The sequence below is a fragment of the Chelmon rostratus genome, chromosome 8, assembly GCF_017976325.1.
Source record: "Chelmon rostratus isolate fCheRos1 chromosome 8, fCheRos1.pri, whole genome shotgun sequence".
NCBI classification, from domain to species: domain Eukaryota; kingdom Metazoa; phylum Chordata; class Actinopteri; order Chaetodontiformes; family Chaetodontidae; genus Chelmon; species Chelmon rostratus.
In genome coordinates this window covers 7,370,931-7,391,256 of record NC_055665.1, presented here as the reverse complement: position 1 = coordinate 7,391,256, position 20,326 = coordinate 7,370,931, and the positions used below count along the sequence as shown (strand labels likewise).

General features: G+C 42.7%; 1 protein-coding gene across 2 annotated transcripts in view; it reads right to left on the bottom strand.

The window, feature by feature from the left end:
• The window catches only part of LOC121610772 (mannosyl-oligosaccharide 1,2-alpha-mannosidase IA), a 183,411-nt gene extending 173,764 nt beyond the window's left edge, over positions 1-9,647 (bottom strand). For both annotated transcript variants that reach the window (XM_041943042.1, XM_041943043.1), the window contains exon 1: positions 8,028-9,647. In XM_041943042.1, the coding sequence (XP_041798976.1) occupies positions 8,028-8,585 (558 nt within the window). In that variant the 5' untranslated portion in view covers positions 8,586-9,647. The remainder of the gene's footprint in view (positions 1-8,027) is intronic.
• Positions 9,648-20,326: the final 10,679 nt, after the last annotated feature.

The window sequence follows — 20,326 nt, the reverse complement described above, 5'->3', positions numbered from 1 at the left end:
GGGGGCTGAAACTCAGCTGGGCGCTCAGATAGTCTGCTGGTTACATCTAGGCCACTCTCTCTCTCTCTCTCCACTTCTTTCCTATTTGTTGAATCTGGGGGGGGTAGACGAGGCGGGGGCGATTTCATTCGGCACCTGGCAAAGGATGTCAAGCAGAGCCTGCAGCAAACAAGGCTATCCCTGGACCTTTCATCTCCACTTTCTTCATCTGTAGCAAACACACACTCACGCACACTAAAAACATGGCTGAGGACTGCAAAAGCACAACTGGGCACAGCGCATGTGTGCTGTGTGGCCAGACTGCTGCAGGATGCTGGAACCCTCTCGCTTTCTTGTTATTAAAGAGCTAATAAGTCAGCGAGAGCGCAGATAATAGTATGAAAGCACGGTCATTAGCCTTTGTTCATGTAAGCCAGACAGTGATGAGCATGCCAGCAGAAAAAGTGAAGAAAGTTACGCTAAAGGCATAAACAATGTATGATTTTGGACGATTTTGGACTCATCAAAAAGCAATTTCCCAAGAAGTGAACCATGTGAAACTTGGGAGCATCCAGTCAAGAATGAGTGTGTGTTTTTTTCCAGTGATCACAGGCCTTCAGAAGCCAGGATTAAGAGGTGCACACACAATGACCCCATTATGTCAGCAGTACCGTTAACTCAAGATAAATGTGCTTCCAAGGAACTTACTGCAACATCACAGCAGTGAAAGGGGGACTGACGGTGTAAAAAAAAGTTTTTTAAGAGTGTGGCTGATGAAATCTGAGAAAAGCGGAAATTTACTCTAAGAAAGAAAAACACACATCCACTGCCAAGAGCGAAGCCCACTCATAGCTCTTTGCACTCCTCTGTTCGTGAAGGTGGTCAAAATGTGGACAAATTCTACTCCGGGACATGACCCGCTACTTTTTCCTGGCAAATGACGTCAGACGCAGAGGCTATAGTAAACACAGACAGGAGGTACAGCAAACAAATTGACTAGTGAGGTCTGATTTAAAGACTGTGCAAATATGGAAGTGCAGGAGCAAAGAACAAGGGGGAGTTTCAGGGAAAAACTAGATTTCTATTGTGTAACGAGGGAAAACATCTGCAAACTGTTGACTCGGCCACGTCATCAGGAAAGAAAAAAACCTTCAAGCTGTGTGAGACTCTCAAACTGCTGAGGAACATTAACTCTGCTCACATGCACCACCCCTAAACACACACACATACACACACGAGAGAGAGAGAGAGAGATAGAGAGAGAGAGAGAGAGAGAGAGACATCATACATACATGAACCCCACTGTTGTTAAATTCTGGCCGAACACGACCTTACTGGCCCCTCACGAGACAGGGGCACTTAAAGCATTTTATTCGTTCAAGATGTGATAATCCTCCACTTCCGCCCCTAGCCCGCACCAACACACACACACACACACACACATAAAGAGCAAACGCCAAAATAAACAAATACGCCTGTACAGAGCATCTTTGTACATCTATGTGCACCTTGTAACTCTATCTACAAAGACTTGTGGATGAATGCACTTGCACAAGAGTTATGTGCACACACACACACCTCTTGAAAAGCGTGCCTCAACACAGAGATTTACCCTCAAGCTAGTGCCCCCACCACAAAGGGAATGCAGGGCGAAAACTGCGGTGAATGCAAAAAGGATGTTAGCTAACATCTCCCCGTTTTTTCTTCACATCCTTTTCCTCTCACCATCTCACCCGATCACTTACTTCCTGCAGTGATTGCCTGCAGGAAAAGACCTGGCATTGTATAGTTTAATCAGCCTCCATCACCTGCGGAAAAATAAGCCTCTCTGCTGGGCTCTGACGATTTCACCTGACATTTCTCTTCTTTTGTTATTCTGAGAAACACAAGATTTCCTGGATGCAGCTGATTTGACCTTTGGGGTCATGTGTCCTACACGGTGTAATTGTGCAGGCAAGGGGTTATGTCTCGGCTTAAGGCAGTGGTTCTAAAACTGGGGGCAAGCACAAAGCCACTGCAGGGGAGGCGAGGATGACAAGGGAATAAGAGAAAAACTAAGTTGACTGAATGTGATTTATGCAGGGAAAATAAACAAGTTTGCTGTTGATCCTATGGTGCCGACCTTTATGTCCCTGTGGTGGGGGGCGTGAACTTTTTGCAGCTTCTGAAAGGAGCATGTCAGAAAAAGTTTGAGAACCACTGACTTAAGGGAACAGAAAATGGGGGTTGACTGTGAAAGAACAAATCAATATCGTAGGTACCAGTAAGCAAGATTTTCATTAGTCAACACCAGGTCAGCAAGTCACTCAAGTGACGCAGCAGAATGTCTAAAAGTAGAGGTGCAGCAGCCGCCACACCGACTGTTTTACTGCTTTTAACAGCAAGCATCAAATTGAGCTTCATTAGGACCTGCTAGCACAACACTCTTAAATAGACAATGTTACTCGCACTAATATCATCATCAGCTGTGACCATTCTTCAGAATATGATGCTTAAGGATCAAAATTATCATCAAATCACCATAAACAGCATTAATGGTTCAAATGTCATTTAAAACAGTGTGTGGGTTTTGTAAGATGAGGTCTTTTCTATAAACTTGCAATTATTGTGGCTAGAAGCACCTCTGAGCAGGTTTAGTGTGTTTGTCAGCATTTTGAAGTGTTTTGTTTTGATAAAACAACTGCAGTGACTTACTATTGGAAACTGTGGACAAATACCTTTTGCTCTTTTAACCTAACATGGTGAGTTTGTGGCAGGCATATATAACAAACACTCTTAATTATCATTGTTCAAGAAGCATAACTTTGCAAGAAGCATAACTGCTGTTGAGCATCATCAATGTCACACTTTTTATCCTCAGACTATGAAGCCAGCTGCTGCAGTTATCAATGTCATCTGTAAAGGAAACTAGTAAATGTTATGTGGTTTAGACTAAGAACTGACAGAGTAAATATTTTCTGTCCATGTAATAACAGTAATGCATTGAACTTTTATTTACCCAAAGGGCAACATAGTCAACTGTACTTACAATACTGTGTACATCAATGTAATGGTGGGATTTTCCAAGTCACACTCAGCTGTCTTTTGAAATGGATTGTTAATGTTGCATGCAGTGTGTGCAGCTCATGCAAATGCAGTGCAGATAAAGATCAATCTTTGATGGCGGTATCACTGCAATGTTCTGTATGATATGAAGAGCTTGGTTAGCAGTGAGTTTGAAAGTGTCGAGAAAACTCTGTTGCTCCTCTAACCTGGTTGGTCATTGACATGTTAATGTGAGTGACTGAGAACTGCACTTACAGTAAAAGTAGAACACCAGGTAGTACACTCATCCCTGCCTTCCACTTAGTATTATGGCTGCACCCCAGTGAATACCTACAATATACATGTAAATTTACCACAAACAAACATCTCAGAAAATAGATCAAAGGGTCAATTTCATCTTGTGTTGCATTAGAGGCCTGCATCTATGCAGTGCAGCATTGACAGGTTGATAATAACTGCTTCAGCTGCCATTGACTTGCACAATATATCAATACCCAGCGGGCCCAGCCATGGCTCGATCCCCCGTATAAACACACCAAAGACAACGATGGGCTCATATTCCGAACACCAGCCGCTGACATTTGCACAGCATCCACAGAGGAGAGGGAATGCACAAATGTTCCAGCTCTGTGGGAGCGCTAGGCGAGTGTAAGCCTTTTCTTAAGACTTTGCTCATCTTCCGTTTCTTTCTTCTCGCTCAGCAGGCGGCCATTTTCCTGGCTCAGGCTGAAGGTTGTTTGGCACACCTGGTTCGTAGCAGGAGACAGCAGGGGAATGAGGGGCGGAGGGAGGTCACGGTGCTCGGAGCCGGCCAGGAGGCGCCGGCTTAACAGCAGCATTTTATTCAAACAGACACCAGGCTCACTGGTCATTACTGCTATAAGGAGATTTCAGGTCCGGCTACAAGCTCACCTATTTCTTCAGCTTTGTGTTAGGTTTGTAGGTTTGTGTGTGTGTGTTTGTATAATGTGGCTGGTTAGTTGTCGCAGTATGGCCAAGTGTTTTTTTTCTCAGTTAGTGATACCTCCTCTTTGCAGTGCACTAAATTCATTTTATGACCAAGAAATTTCATCCTTAGCTTGTTCTGCAAAAATTGATTTTAACCTAAGACTCCTGTAGTTGGCTGTGCAAATAAAATACCATTTAAAACCTCCATCTATGTTTTTATTAAATATCTAAATTTATGGAACAGAAGCAATGGAGGCCTTCTCGCTGGATAAAAACTGTACTAAAATGTCTTTGAGCAGAACTGTTCTATGGTTGCTGTTCTTTAGCCCAACCTGACCGCTAACCTCCTCGACAAATTGGACACACAGAAATATGTCGCACATAAAATCAGACTTAGTTGTTCTCACAGAATAACTTATTTTGATCCATTTAAGATTATTGCATTTACTTTTTTTTTGAAAGCAAACAACTCAAAATTAAAATTTAAACAAAAATGCAAAGAACCTGAGAGTTTTTCAAGTTTTCTGTTTAAACATTAAAGTATAATTTGGTACAATTTAGTGAAGTGAACTAACAAACTGTCTAATCAGCTCTGTACAAACACAGTTTATCAGACTTTGTGGATTAAACTGTTTTGTGCTTCTTAATCCTCTGTTTAGAAATCTTTTTTTCCAACAGGGGGTTTCCATTTCGCCAACATACTGCTTATTATTGTAGATTATATACACACACACACACCCACACACACACACACCCACGCACACACACGCACACACACACACACACTGACCATTAAATAGACTTCCTTTAAAGCAGAACAGATGTATCTTATTTGCTTGTTGTTAGCCTTCACAGTGATGCAGGTGGGCTTCAGCACTGGATGGATAAACACAGTGAGAACCCTTCCAAAGGAAACTGTCCAACTCCAAATTCATCCTCACACACCTAGATAATCATCTAGATAAGCCATCAAGGGCGCACACACAGTTAGTGGACACACACGCAGAGGACAAAGAAGCCCTAAAGACTTTTATTACTCCACTGGAGGAGTCTCTGCCACAAGAGGCTGCAGTGGGCCTGTCCTCTCACTGCAGTACTCTAAGCTGTCAGCTCGATCTCCTCCCTGTGCTAACTTCTCCCCATGCATATGCATCATATGTTAGTGGCCAGATTACACAGTGTATTCCCTCAAGCAAAGGCCCCCATTTGACTGCACCGGCATATCAAATTCAGCGGACGAGCAAATCTCAGGCTTTATAGAGGCTGTCTTTATTGCACATTTCTCTTTTAATGTACAGTTTGTGATGTTGTGGGGACAGAGATATGGAGGTTTTGGGACAAAGCTCCCTTCATTCTCTGATGTCCTCTTTGCTCTACGATTGTATGTCTGAATATGCTACTTCTGTGCTCTGCATCTAGCATTTTAATACCGCACTCCAAGTTCTAACCTCGCTGAATGTTCAGGACACCAGCAACGAAATGCAGAAAAGCATACCCCCCCATGTTGCTTCGGGCGCGCATTTTCGTGTTGCGGTCCCGGCTATCCAGCCTCTTATGTCGGAGCCAATGAGGCAGCAACAAAGCCGTGCAGGCGACTCGGTAAGCCATGACATCACAGAATTACAAATAGGGGGCTGTTTGAAAATTACTCTCATCCTCATCCTGCTGGGGACTTTTGGAGGAGAATGAACTGTCCACTAACAGGGCGTAGCTGGAATAGGAAAACAGCACCTTGGTTTGGCAGTATTTGCTGGTATCCTGGGGGGCTTAGCTAGAGTGTGCTGCCTTCAAAAATGTGCCTTGTGTGATCAGACTGTCATTGTCCCTTGTTTCACCCTCACTTGGCAGTGGGTGCACACACAGAGGAAGAAGGTGGGGAGTCCGCTTTCTAGTTGTTGGCAGTTGAGAAAAACGATGCCCATTCACAATTTGGGCATTGAGGCACTCAGTGGGCCGGACCTGACCCTTTTTGTTGGCTTTGGAAGGGGGATACCCTCTCTCTACATTCCCTTACAGCGAACAAAAAGACTGATTTGACCGAGCTGCTCTGCCTGTACACCACAACACAAGCGGCGAGGCTGACATCTACAAATTCAATTCTGTATATTTCATGCTTGACATCAAAAAGTATACATCAAAACGGCTAAAAAAAAAAAAAAAAAAACATCAAAACATGTTAGTGTTGCCAGTTTTATTGTTACAGTTACTCCCTGGTTTTACATCTGTAAGCCTGGACAAAGCACAGGCTCGCAATGTGTCAGCCTGTGCTGGCAGCATGAATGTGAGCCTCCAGGAAAAAGAGAAGCCGTCTGGAATGCTGCCAGCAGGCTCGAGACTGTGGAAAGTGTAGCAGCAACAACAGCACACAACAAAAACGAACACTAGGCTAAGGACATGGTCACAGAAGCACGCAATGCAAGTAAGCAGGGCCTGTCTGCTCTTTAACGCCTTAATAAAAAAGCCTTCACTCAAGGAACAGAATTAATATTCTTCAACACCAATTGGGCAAAGAGGGCGTGGTGGAAAACAACTTTTCCTCAGACGACTATGACCCCAAGGCAAGAATTTTGCCGAGCTCAGCTGAACAGACGAGGCAAGCAAAGTCACATTGACATTCACTTGAAAGAGCATCAAAGGGGAAGCTATGAGTCAGTGAGAGTTCGGTGCACAAGGGCAAATAACCCTCTCCGTCCTCTGACGCCTCAGTTATCATGTAGCAGATCACCTCTAGGTATAAAGGCATGTGAGCAGCATGATGGGGTGACAGCAGGCTGGAAGTGAGAGTGACAACAGGATTTATTCGTGTCACATGCCAAGGCTGAAACCCATCTGCACATGCTGGCCAATGGCTCCCCCACTACACCCAATCCCCCCCACCCCCTCCGTCCTCCTCACCAGCCTCAATTGCCTTGAGTGGGTACAGATGTGTGATCCACAGACGCTTCCACTCTGGAGCCCCTTATTGGGGCCACAGGGCTCAACAAAGGCTGGCACACAGCTTGAAGAGCCCCTGGCCAAAGTGTCACTGCACACAGTCACATCATTTGCAGGCGATTGTGTGAGGGCGATAGAGGTGCTACGGCTAAATGCAGGACATTTTATCACTCAGAATGACCTGACGGGATTCAATTTAACAGCTCACAGAACACAAAAATGGCAAGTCATACCAATACATGCACAAAGGCAAATAATCAGAATGAATATTAATATGATTATTTTGCAAAAACAATTATGCTATACGGAAAACGGAAAAACGTGCATATCCTGCATTTCTGCTTAAGTATTCAGTACTAAAACTCTCCCACAGGCAGATTATTAAAAGTTACACCAATTTGTTCCTTTTGAACACACTTTTCTGTTCTTATTCCGATTGTTCATAGAATATCTGACTTCATCGGCAGAAACGTTCAAGTTATCTTTAGTCCTGATGCTGTTCTCCAAAGGCACAGGGTAAATTTAGACAACTGATATGATTGAGAGGAGTTTATTCTGTCTGTTTGACAGAAGCTTCGCAAACAACTGTCCCACTGCTTCTTTAGACAGACTGTCTGTATTGTCAGACAAATTCAGACAAATCACATTCAACAACGGAAATATAATTACTTCTTTCAAGTGTGCATGCCTGTTTTTTTTTCTATGTCTGAATAAGGCTGATTGCTATTTATCTGTTGTTTGTCTGCTGTTTTGACAGGATGAACACACGCTCTCATTTTAAAAGACCAAATTAAACTTATTTGTTCTATGCAGCCAAAGAAACAAAACATCTTATAGACTATTTTGTGGAGAAAGTTGGGTGATAGTAGTAGATAGTAATAGTGCAAAATATTCGATCATGTGAGAGATTAGACACATTCACACTGCACAACATCTGTCCTGGATTGACTTCACATATACTTCCTGTTTTTGTCTTTGACATCGATCTTGACTTCTTCTAATACCACCAGATCATTATTGTGCTACCACATAACCCTCCAGGCTACTGTGTCAACTATCCAACCCGTGTGGAAGCATTTCACAGTCATGATCCCCCTGCAGGGTCACCGTCACATCCTTACCTCTTTCACTTTCTCCCGGCGCTCGTTGGTCTTGGGGTCGCTCGGCTTGCCGTAGTCTCTCCCCAGCGGGGGTTTGAGCAGACACCGTTTGAACTTGGTGTAACTGAAAGTATCCGAGGTGGCACCGTGGTCAGAAGCGGTCGCTTTCTCCGAGGCGGACTCCGCTTTCGACCTGGGCAGAGTCAGATCCTCCTGCGCTCTGCTCCCGGCCAGCCGCGCCTCGGTCGCCTCATGAGGGACGGACGGCTTGCGGCTCAGACTTTTCAGCTTGGTGCTGGTCTCTCCTTTGGCCGAGGTCATGCCCCGCGGGTGCTCCTGCTCCTTGGGTCTTTTCAGGTGCTCCCTGGCATCGTTCTCGGACCCGGAGCCAACAGTGACCGGCTGGGTCTCTGTCTTGGACAGAAAAATGCGTTTTAGCCGGACGGAGTCGGGCAAAAAGAAAAGGGCCCCAAAACACAGTGTTACCAAACCGGAGAGAAAGAGCAGAAACACGAATTTCTGGGACAGGCGCAGACCCATGCCCGATGCCGACACACCGGGCAACTTTCGGAAAACCATTGAAACTTTTCTTGAGACGCAGCCTTACGGTATCTTCTCCGAGAAGGCACAGTGTTGTGACAGTCTCCGCTCTCTACTGAGCAGCCGCTTCGCCGCTTTGGAGCATGTGTAAAAACTAGATACGCGGGATTTAAAACACACCCCCGTGACACTTACAGAGGAGCATAAACCGCCTGCCAGAGCTGTCTTTATCGCGCTATCGATTGGATCTGCATAAGCGAAGGTTAGGCCTGCCTACATCGACAATTTACCAATCATTTGGCAACACAACTCCGGAGCTCCGGGCTCCAGCGCAATCACTGACATCTATAGAGGGCAGGATTTGGGTTTTAATATGTAAATCATAAAACAGCACGCGTCTTCGGGGGGTTGAGAGAATGGCACTGGCGTTTACTGATGCACTAAGCTGTATTCAAGACTAACAGGATTACTATATCATACGCCAGGCTAACAAATAAATGCACTTTTAGAAGAGATAATCAAGCGTCTCGCAGTCTGTCAGGCCTGTGAACAAAGTTGTGTCTCGATGCATTATTCCACGCCGCGCAAATCGTCAATAACACATTGCCCTAGGGTGCAAAGCCTCAAGCGTGCAGCAGAGCATCGCTTCCTTGTCTCCGTTTATACCGACCCACGTTGCTGCATCGCAAGCTCCTGAAATCACGTTAAAAATCGCACGCCGCTTTGATTGCATCTATCCCGTACAGCTGGCGGAAGGAAACGCGTGTATATTCATGTCGCCTATCTGTCAACTGCGCTCCTCCAGAAAAAAAAGCCTCCCGTTTCCCCTCTCTCCACTGGCGTCAACACGCCGGGCGAAACAAATCTGCGGATGACATGAAAGAAGGCGGGTTTTGTCCCATGCGAAGTTATCCTAGCCCCCGATCCAAAGCCGCAGAATAAACAAATCCACCATCCAGTCCGCCGGTTTCCAACAAAGACAGACACACCGCCGCGTCGTCGCTCCGGTACCCGCCGTCCGTCCGTCTGCCTGCCTGCCGTGCCTCGCGCTCTCTCTCTCGCCTGTAGCGCGCACTTGTGTCGCTGTGCTGTGGACGTCCGCTTGCGTAAAAACAGCGAGCGGTGAGGGCTGGAAATGTAACATATAGTGCGGGCAGGGCGAGGAGGGGGAGAGGCGAAACGGTCCGCCGCTCGACAAGCCAGTGGGCTGGTCGGGCTCCTTGATGGATATTCACAGCGGCTTATCAAAACACAGTTAAGCCGTTTGGACAAAAGGAGAGCGGTCTGAATGGCTCTGTACGTTAGAAAACCATCCACACCCCCGAGCTTGTTTAATCCTGGAAAAGCTTTTAGAATCGGGTAGATATATCTGCTGCTGTCCTCAGGAATTGAATAAGCAATACAATGAGCTTAAGAATAAAGAAAGCCACTATTTTTTCATTTAGAGACGAGTGCCCAGCCCACCATACAAGATTTCATTTGCTTGTTTGTTTATTTTCAAGACCTCTATTGACCCCAAGGTGTATTGATGAAACCAGCGGGGAGAAAACCCACCTGATGAAAAGTGACATTTAATCAGTCAGTTTATCCATTAAATATACTAACATTATTTGTGGTGCGTTAAGTAATCACATTTCTCTTTTGTTGGCCTCTTAAGCACCAGTTTGTGCCTCTCGCATAATCAACGTTTTTCTATGCGGGATTTGGTATTGATATAAAAAAAAACATTTAAGCTAACAGAGTTGTTCCCTCCAAGATAAGACAAAGTTTGAAGAGCTCAGGAGGTCGTTTGACCACACTTACCCCAGTTTTGAAGACATTTTACGATTCCTTAAAAGCTGAAACAAAAATATTCCGTGGGATTTACATTTAAGAAGAAGATTTTTTAACAAATGCGCCGCGCTACAACTCTCCATTAGCAAAACTAATTTGCTAACCGGAAGTGACGCATCTGATGCGCGCCTGCTTGTTTTGGTTAATGTCAGGTGTTTGACTTATTCTCAAGTACTTATGTTAACGCTATAATGTGTTTATATTCATTTAATTTTAGCAATGTTGTGTTTTTATTTTGTATTTTTATGTTCATATTTGTTCTGTATCAACACAAAAAGCAAGGAGAATTGTCACTGGAGGCGGTGGCTAAAATCACCACACTACAAATGGGCTAAGAATCCTTTTTATGTGCAGCAGACATGTCATTTTTCTTTCTAGTTGGATACAGTAGTCTCTAAGCAATCTGGCAATATCATCAAAACAGTGCAAGTGTTGTTTAAACACCTGCAGGGGTTTCCTACATTTGGCTTCTCTTGGTTCTTTCGGAAGAACAGAACATAGGTTTGTAAAAGGCCTGAACTGTATGACTGATGAGTGGCAGAAACTGGGGCTAGATGCTCATTAAGGACCACAGAGGATGATGGATGGATTGCATTCCCATGAACACCATAATATATACCGGATTTCCTTATGCTAGCTGTGACTGATTCATCTTTTGCATTTGCTCATTGGGCCTTTGATTGTTGCAAAGCTTCACGCTGATTTGACTTCATCTAAAGCTCTATCCCATTTTCTTATGACGATAAACTAAACTAGGAACTGTATTTTCCAGATGCCTCTGTCCATGTTGTTTCCCTTCTATATTTTATTTAGCTAAACATGTTACTCATTCATATTTTAAGTGTAGAAGCAAGTCAAATCTGGAATACATGAGATCATGATCCAAAGCAATAACATCTCATTATTTTATTATATAAGTTTAACAAAGTATCTCATCTCAGGGTCTACTTGCCAGCTCTTCCTGGGGCTTTTAGCCTTATCACACTGTCTTCATCAGCAGATGGACTTAGCTCAGTTGTCATGGAGACAGATCTACTGACTGGCAAGCTTAGTAGCTGTTAGGATTTCAGATCCATCTCCATGACTGATGAAGACTGTGTGATACATTTGAAAGACCTGGAAAAAAATCTACTAAGTGGTCCTTGAGTTTGGGCAGCTATCAAACCATTTCCAAGGAAAACAATAATTAACTTTAATGCTTGATTTTGTTGCTCACATTTGGAATCATGGCTGTGTATCACTGTTGACTGAGGTTTGCTGGTGCACAGGAAGTTTAGAAAAGCATGTTAACATAATGTTAACATAAGCAAAATGGAAGGTAAACTGTAAGCACAGTGTTTTCTCAGTATTAAATAAGATAGATTGGTCCATGAGTTGGCCATTCCTGAAGAGCCTGCACAGCACTATTCAAGTGACGCACCTGAAAGCAGGAATTAGAAAATAAAGGTCTGATCGGTTTCAGTATTGGTTTTAATTACCATCATCCCTCTACCAATGAGCCTCTGCTGGTCCTGGGAGACTGGGAAGCTTATTGTCATTGTGCTGTCCCAAAATTACCTCAGGGCATTCAGTGCAGACCATCAGTGTCATTGACATTCCTGACAATGTCTGTGACGTCTGATGAACTCTTAATGAACCTTAAGCACCGAGCCTCATCTCTCTTCCTCTGTGTCTTTCGCTGTTGTTTTGACTAACCATTTCAGTATAAAAGCAGATGTTTTTCCTTGCTTCCAGGTAAAAATAAAGTTGCCCAGAATTTTTGTGCATTTCTTGTGAAAGCCTGTCCCTACACAAGTAATGAGGAATTATTACCATCTGACACGTGAAACTCCTCAGGCTCTTTTTTCAGTCGTCATCAGGTGCATATGGTGGGACAAGACAATTTCAAGGTAATTTGTATTGCATCTGACCCCACATTTTCACTGTTAAGCCTTCTCCCTCAGCAGCCCTAATTGAGTCAGACTGGTTGTCTGTAATTTACAGAATAGAGGGGGGGAAGAAGACAGAACTGTTGAATTAGCCTTTTTATTTTGTGATCCAAGAGCATTTCCTCTGAGAGTAGGTGAATCTATGAAGCATTTTGTGAGCTTTATCACTGACAAAAGGACAGTTTGTAGTCAGAGCGAGGGGCTTTGTGATGGCTCAGCGCCTGTGTATAATGAGGCTTGAATCTTATGCGTTTTATCACTCAGTGCACTACACCATGCACTCAGCGGCCACTTTATTAGAAACACTTGTACAATCTAATGCAATCCAATACAACTGATCTTTAATAAAGTCATGATGCTTATAGTGTTGTTGACTCTGTCAGAGAGGTGTTAATTAAATGATATGGTTGAGGTCATAGTTCGTAACAGTGTAGCACTGGACTGCATTATATTCAGAGGTCTTGCCAATATTCTGCCTCCTTGGTGTATTTAAATAGGGAGGACATAATGAAAAACCCCTCTTGATATAATGTCTACAACCTGATTCCAAAACAGTTGGAACTCTGTTTAAAATGTCAATAAAGACAGAAAGCAATAATTTCCAAACAAACTGTGTTTTCCAAAGCCCATGTAGTAACATCCTTCATACAATCATGTGTTCACAAAGTGGTGAACCTCGCTCCATCCTTGCTTGTGGACAATGGAGCCTTTCCAGGATGCTCCTTTCATACTCAATCATGACACTATCACCTGTCACCAATCAACCTGTTTACCTGTGGAATGATCCAAACAGGTGTTTTTGGAGCGTTCCACAACTTTCCCAGTCTTTTGTTGCTCCTGTCCCAACTTGTTTGAAACATGTTGCTGCATCATATTCAGAATAAGCAGATATCTACCCAAAATCAATGAAGCTGATGAGGCCAAACATTAAATATATTGTCTTTGTTCTGTTTTCTATTGAGTATGTGTCAGAAAGGATTAGCAAATGATCACATTCTGTTTCATTCACACCACCATTTACACCTTCAGACAATGTCCAATACAATGTATTGGATTGCGTTAGACTGTACAGGTATACCTGATATAAGAGCATCACTATTATACACATTTCACATAAATCTTACCTTATGGATCAATCATATGTTTATGCTGATTCCAAAGAAAGAAAACACCAGCTGCTGCCTTAAAAAACAAAAAACTCAATAGACATATCAAGTCAGTGTTTCTCAAAAGGCCAAGTTATACATGAGACCAGTCGTTGAGCTTGCATGAAGCTGCGCCAGTCAGTGACAGCCTAGTTTATCACAAGGATAGATGAGCAAGGCAATGCAGTCTCACCGCTGCTAACAGGCAAGGGCGAAATCAAAGCACAGACATTTTTCACCGAAAAGAAATGGTTTATATATGTAACTAGCTCCAACGAAGGCCATTTCTCGTATGCTTTGCATTCACTCTCACAGCTGAAATCGGCTGCTGTTGTCCGGATGCAGTATGCGATTTCACAGCAGAAATGTCATTCATGGTGATTGCCGGCTCTTCATAATGCAGCGCTGGCACCACACACACGCACAGCATCCTCATCAGCTTAGTGCTGCACACACTGGCACCCTCCACGTTCAAACATAATTCATGAGCATAGAGAGGGAAATCTGGCGCTGCACGTGAAGTTGTTTGCATGTAGTTAATAAGGATGCATCCCTCGTTTGGGCTTTGTTATCAGACTCATGGTTTATCAGCTGGCAAGCATTTCCACAAACAGAATACATTAGGGAATAGAGGCAATGATTTTGTGCCCTGTTTTCTACTCTTAATTGGCATGTGATAATGATCAGAGGAGAGATGTTCGGTAAGAAAGTATTTTTCACTCCTCTCTCAAAGACAAGAGCAGTTCATTTACAGTCTACAGTATAATCACGGACAAATAATTACAAAATGACCACTGTGTCTGAAAGTGTGCGCCACATGGCCTAAAAAAGCTGACCATCTTCAAGAGGGTCACAGACTGTAAAGTGTCCTGTAGTCCATAAGCATTTCTGCTCTTGTAGTCGAAAATTCAATCCCCTACCTGCGCTGATGTTTTATTCATCAAACGAGATGCCAATGAAAAAGTCCATCTCTGTGTTCTGCTCATTCCAATACATCAAACAGCAGGCAGAGATGTATTGGCCCATGCCAGTGTGTCCGGATTAATAATATCACCGTGCCGGCTATTTGTTTCTCTAAGCACCGCTGCAAAGCATTCCCTGACACTGGGAATCATGGCCCTGCAGGATGCTCGTTGTTGAGCCATAAATATCAGGGATGGCTTTTTGGGATGGGACGCTGACCCTGGTGCATGATGCGAGAGAGATATACAGGTCCTGACGAAGCATACTGTAGGCGGAGACCTCGCTGTAACCCTCCATGAATTCTGGCTCACCTGACAAGATGTCTGACGTCGGATCACTTCGTCTTATTAGTAGCTGGTTTGCTGAAGCTCTGTTCCTGCTGCAGCGATGGAAGTATTCAGATTCTTTACTTAAGTAGAACTAGCAACACCACAATGTGAAATATACTCTATTCAAAGTTAATGTCCTGAAAAAAGTATAATAAGTAAGAACATAACATGTTGGGTAGTTTAATCTATAACATGGCATCATCTTTTATAAGCTGGGTTTTCTATGTAACGACTGAATCTGCAAGGTATCTAGAAAAAGTAGCAGTCAAATACATATAGTGGAGTAAAAAAGTACAATCTTTCCCTGTGAAATCTAGTGGATCAGAAGAGTAAGGCAGCATAAAATGGCAATAAGTTCCTTAAAATTATTCTTAAGTGAATGTACTCAGTTACTTCCCACCAACTGCCTGCAAATATAGCTTGTGCTGCATGTGCACTACTTTGCTTATTGTGTGCACAACCGTAAGAAGAAGAAGTGGGCCTAAACTGGCATGTTGCATTTCTCATGTCCCTCCTCAACATAAATAGAATACAGCTCAGATCAGCCATCAGTGCAAATAGTATCAGCGGAACAATACGCTCAGCCTTATTGCCTCGCTGAAGTTATATTTGTCTGTTCCTTTTATAGACAAGACAAACAGCAAACTGCTGTGTGTATGCGGCCCTCGAGTGACCCGTCTCCTCCAGATTCATAATCAAAACATTTCCTGTTGTGTAACAAAATATTTTCAAAGCACATAACGCTGAAAAACAGAGCGTTCACTTGTGAGGAACATAGATGCAAAAGTTCAGCGTTTTTATTGGCTAAACACAACAATTAGCCATACATTAGAGGGGGTGTATGGGCCATGTAAATGAGAGTGAATGCAATAGCAAACACACCATTAAGCTGATGGAATGGGGCCACAGAAAGCCTGACTCCCTCCCCAACACACTGATTAAACATGCCAGTATGCTTTCAGCGCACTAACCGTTCCTGCTGTGAAATTGCAAGTGAAAAAGTAGACGCTTGCTCTGCGATGACAGCACTCAGTAAGGAGCTGCAAGTTTATGGCTGCACAGTGCCATCCGCTGGCGGTTGCACGCATTGCAGGCAGAGCCCTAAGATGTCATCAAGGCTGAACTTGGATTGGTGTAAAATTCACCATTAAGGTCATTTGCAACAACATTAAAACTGATTCTATTTTAGATTGACTGTGCTCAGACTTGTGCACTGAAAGACTACCACGAAAGCTGGCGAATAACTGCGAAACCCTCCGTGAGTTTAGAGGTGAGAGTCAGACTGCTCCAGTGTTCAAAACAAACAGCATCATTATATGTAAAGGGCAGCCACTCTAAACATTAAAGAGCAATCAGGAGAAAATAAACAGAAGAGCCCTCGTGCAGGCTAGACCAATTTAACCAGCTCCACCGCGGTGAGACCCCAGCTGACAAGCAAACGAGGCCCCGTGATTTAACTACAGCAAAATGGAAATGAATAAACACTCGGACCAGTCCATTTGAAAAGCTTTCAGGCTCATTTCACACTCCACATATACATTTACAGCACTGGGTAAGGCAGTTAAATATTTGGTGTGAGTTTATTGTGTTTATTCCACTGTAAAAAAAAAAAAAACATGCATGAAGTCAGTCACTTAGCCAGAGCACACACTTGTTTCTCTCCATTTATTACACTAAATTCTGTTTGCAGCTTCTGATTAATTTACAAGGAAGTTTGGATGCTCAGCATGCATAGGAAAATGAAAGCAGCACAGGTACAATACATTGCAGTTTGACGCCGGTGTGACCTTTGACCCTCGAGAGTTGATTTGTGGAAGCGCTTGGAGAACACAAAGTAGCAGGAAGCAGAGCTCGGATCAAGAATGCTCTGAAGATGAATGAAGCACACAGGAGTACACAGCTGGGAACAAAAACTTCTATAAAGCCTGAGATAAGAGGAGAGGAAAGGGACGTGGAAACAAGGTGGTGGTTATAAAATGTCGAGGCTGGTTGCAAAACAGGTGGGATGGAAACAGCTTGTGTCAACATGAGTTAAGGTCAGATAAAGAGGCTGTATTCAGAGTTCAGGATGTGATGAGAGTGAAGAGGGAGAGGAGAATGTTTCATAACAGACACAGAACCTCTTTTTTCTTGTGAGCTACTGGATAATTTAGGTGTTTCTAGTCTTTAAAAACATTTAAACATGGAAAACAGTCGTTCTTTGGTTGAGCTCCTCACAGCTAGCTGACAGCTGGTAATGGAGGCCGACAAGCCAAAAAGGTTGAAAACCATTGCCTCAAAGCCGCAGCCCGCTTAAAGGAATGGTTTGACATTTTGAGAAATGCACTTATTCAGCTGCCAATTAGCTTAGCTTAGCATAAAGAGTGGAAACAGGGGGAAACAGCTAATGTGGCTCTCTCTAAAGGTTACAAAAATACAAGCAGTAGCACCTCTAAAGCTCACTTACGAACACGTTTTGTCCTGTTTGTTTGACCAAAGCATGCAAATGACAAATGTCTTGGCCAGGTGCAGTGAACTACTCCTTTAATCTGGACTAAACTTGACCCCTGAGATAGAAACTGGAGAGATTGAAGACGCTGGTTTCTGATACCATCCGATCTGCATCTTAGAAACACGATGTATTGGTGATTGTATTTGCTTTTATATCCTGATAAGCTCTATGATGCTGTACTGCGCCCCGATACCTGTACATACTCTGTGTAACGGACATTAGCACTTCATCACTTTGTTTCACATCTCTGACATGTAGAATTTTGGACAGGACAAACGCTTCTCAAACAGAACTTCTTTGTAATGTTGGTGATCTGGCAATTTAAGCTTATTTTACTGTTTGCTTACTGTTAATTCCTCTCGATGAGTATCAGCTAAATGCCTACAAATGCAAATATAAAAGAGGATTTTCAGCCAGCAGCAGTTCTAGTAATTAGAGTCTCAAATTAGACCCCTCAAATGTAAAATTAACTTGGCCACACAGACGCCCTGCTAGAAAATGGCTAGAATGCAACAACAGCCAACAATTAAAATGAGAGGAAATTCTAAATGGAGCATATCCAGACATATCATGAGGGGAATGTGGTTGTGAGGCCCAGCTGGTTAAAGAGTACACAAGTCATTGTGATTTTCCATTTAACAGACAAAACCATCTCAGCCAGAGCCGTCACAGCTTTTTCTCTGGATGTCTCACATTCGTCGTGCAAGCTGCCAAGCTGAGTAATGTCATAACACTTTAACAAGACCGACAGTTCACTCTGACTTTATTAGACTCCACTCAGACTTCGACTCTAGAAAGTATCCAATTATAAAATGTCTTCCAGATTTATAAATTCAACTCTTCCCTTACTGTTTCATTGCTGGGAGCCATTCTTTTGTGTCCATTTTCAGAATGCTGGCTGATTTTATCTTACCTTTATTGCGCAGCACTCTCCCTTCTGGCCAAAAAAGGTTATTGCAGGTGCTCAGTACAACTCTTGATCTTGCAGGGGAGATGTTTGCGCTTTGGACACATCAGCAGGGGAAGATACCTGCGAGTGTGCTGTACAAATTTGACTAACTTGACATGAGTATTTGCATTTTATGCTATCTTATACATCTCCACTGCAATGATCTGAGCTGTAGTTACGCCACAGATTAAGAATAGCCTACAAGTGCATCAGATGTAATGATTGTTATACACTAAAATAGGATGTAAAATAGGTATGCCTCCTAGCTTCTTATTCTCATCAACATGTTAACAAAATCCCAAACATATATTTTCTATTTTTTCTTCATATCGCAGTTGCACAGCAGAATACAGGAAGTTATTCAGTCCAACAACAGATACAGCTCCAAATATACAAAAAAGTGAGACACGGACACAGCAGTGCTATAAAGTAAAACTTTAATTTGGTATAATAATATCTGATGTAATATCAGCTCTGGTTGTTTCACCGGTTATTACAGGAATGGAATGCTGAAGCTAAAGATTAAGAAGAAAGTGCACACTTGTTAACGTTAAGGTTCTGATTTGTACATTAATATAATAAATCTCAAATACATTTTTTTTTAACTTTTTTTTGTATATATTCCCATTCACGTGTATATAAAATAAAAAAAACCCTCTGAATTATTGCAAAATTTGAAAACAATTGACTGACACACAAATTCATCCAACATGTGAAATGAATGAAAAAACAGAAGAAAATATGAATAAAAGGAAATAAAATATAATCCACTGTCATCAAGTCGCAGCATTCAGTGGGATTATAAATCCCAGATCCTCTGCTTCAGGACTAAAAACACCAAACCCATCCCTGTTTATAAGGCCCATCAGAAAGTACATTCCTGTTCCCGATGGTGCGTCACCTGATGATCAAGCACAACGTGTACACTACATTAAAGCCACTTATTGCTCTTTCTAACATCGGTGTTTTGAGATAAAAGTACAGCTTTGTTAAAGTGCTCAGTGTGGTGTAAAATGGTGGAGTACACGGATACGGATGAGGCGTAGCAGAGAACGATGAGGTTAAGGAGGGTGGAAAACAGTCTTTGGGTGGTGGAGTAATGACACTGCAGGGTCATTATGTTGATGACGTGCATGTGTGCGTCATTGTTTGATTACCGCCTATTTAACTGCACAGTATGTGTCTAATGTTCGTCTGCGGCGTCCAGCCTCGTACCGCTAGGTTGGTTGAATCTTACAGTACTTAAAAGAACATACTGTTTTGTTTTTGCACATTTTAGCCCATGTTGTAGAAATCATGAAGCATAAAGTGCTAATAGACTTTCAAAGCATGTTGTAGTGTCTAGGATTTTGTACCTGTGTTTCTCCTAATTCTCTGGCAACCATTTATTTCCATTCATTTCATTGTAGCAGTTTTAAAGATGGGTGCCCATATGTACATTGAAACAGTTGCTGTAACTGTTCCTTCTGTTCATACTGACCCTTAAAAGATCCACTCTTAAAGCAGTATTAGTGGAAGTGATGGGAACAAAATCAGTCCTCGTTTTATGCAAAAATGCACTGCAGTGTACCACAGCCGTCAACATGAGGCTTCAGCAGTCTGAGCTCAACAAATGAAGAGGGTATCTTATAGAATTACATTCGTTTTAGGACAAAAATCCCTTTTTGTGTTTCATCAGAGCTTTTCATTATCATGCTGCAGTGGAGGGACAGTAACACAAAAAGGAAATTTTGTACCAAAAAGACTTTGGAGGACCGCTAAAACCTCATATTATCTTCAGCTCAAATTATGAATGCTGTGGACTGTGGATTTTATCCCCCATCACTTACACTGAAATTCATTTAGGATGGGTTTCTTCAGGCCAGAATGGACAGGAGAAACAAATACAGTGGCCAAAGCCGTTTCTATGTTCATGTTTATAATGTTTTAAGATGCTGTTATGATGGAAGATAATGTTATGCTCCAGTGAATGAATGGAAACTAATGGCTGCCTGGACACCACGGAAAAACAACTGAAACAAAAATCTAAAACATGCAAAAACCCCAAAGTGGCCTAAAAGTAGTCTCATTATAACTGATGCCTTCATCTTACATTTCCCAGTGAAACAGTCTAAAGCACTGAATTTGAGTAAAAAGCTTATA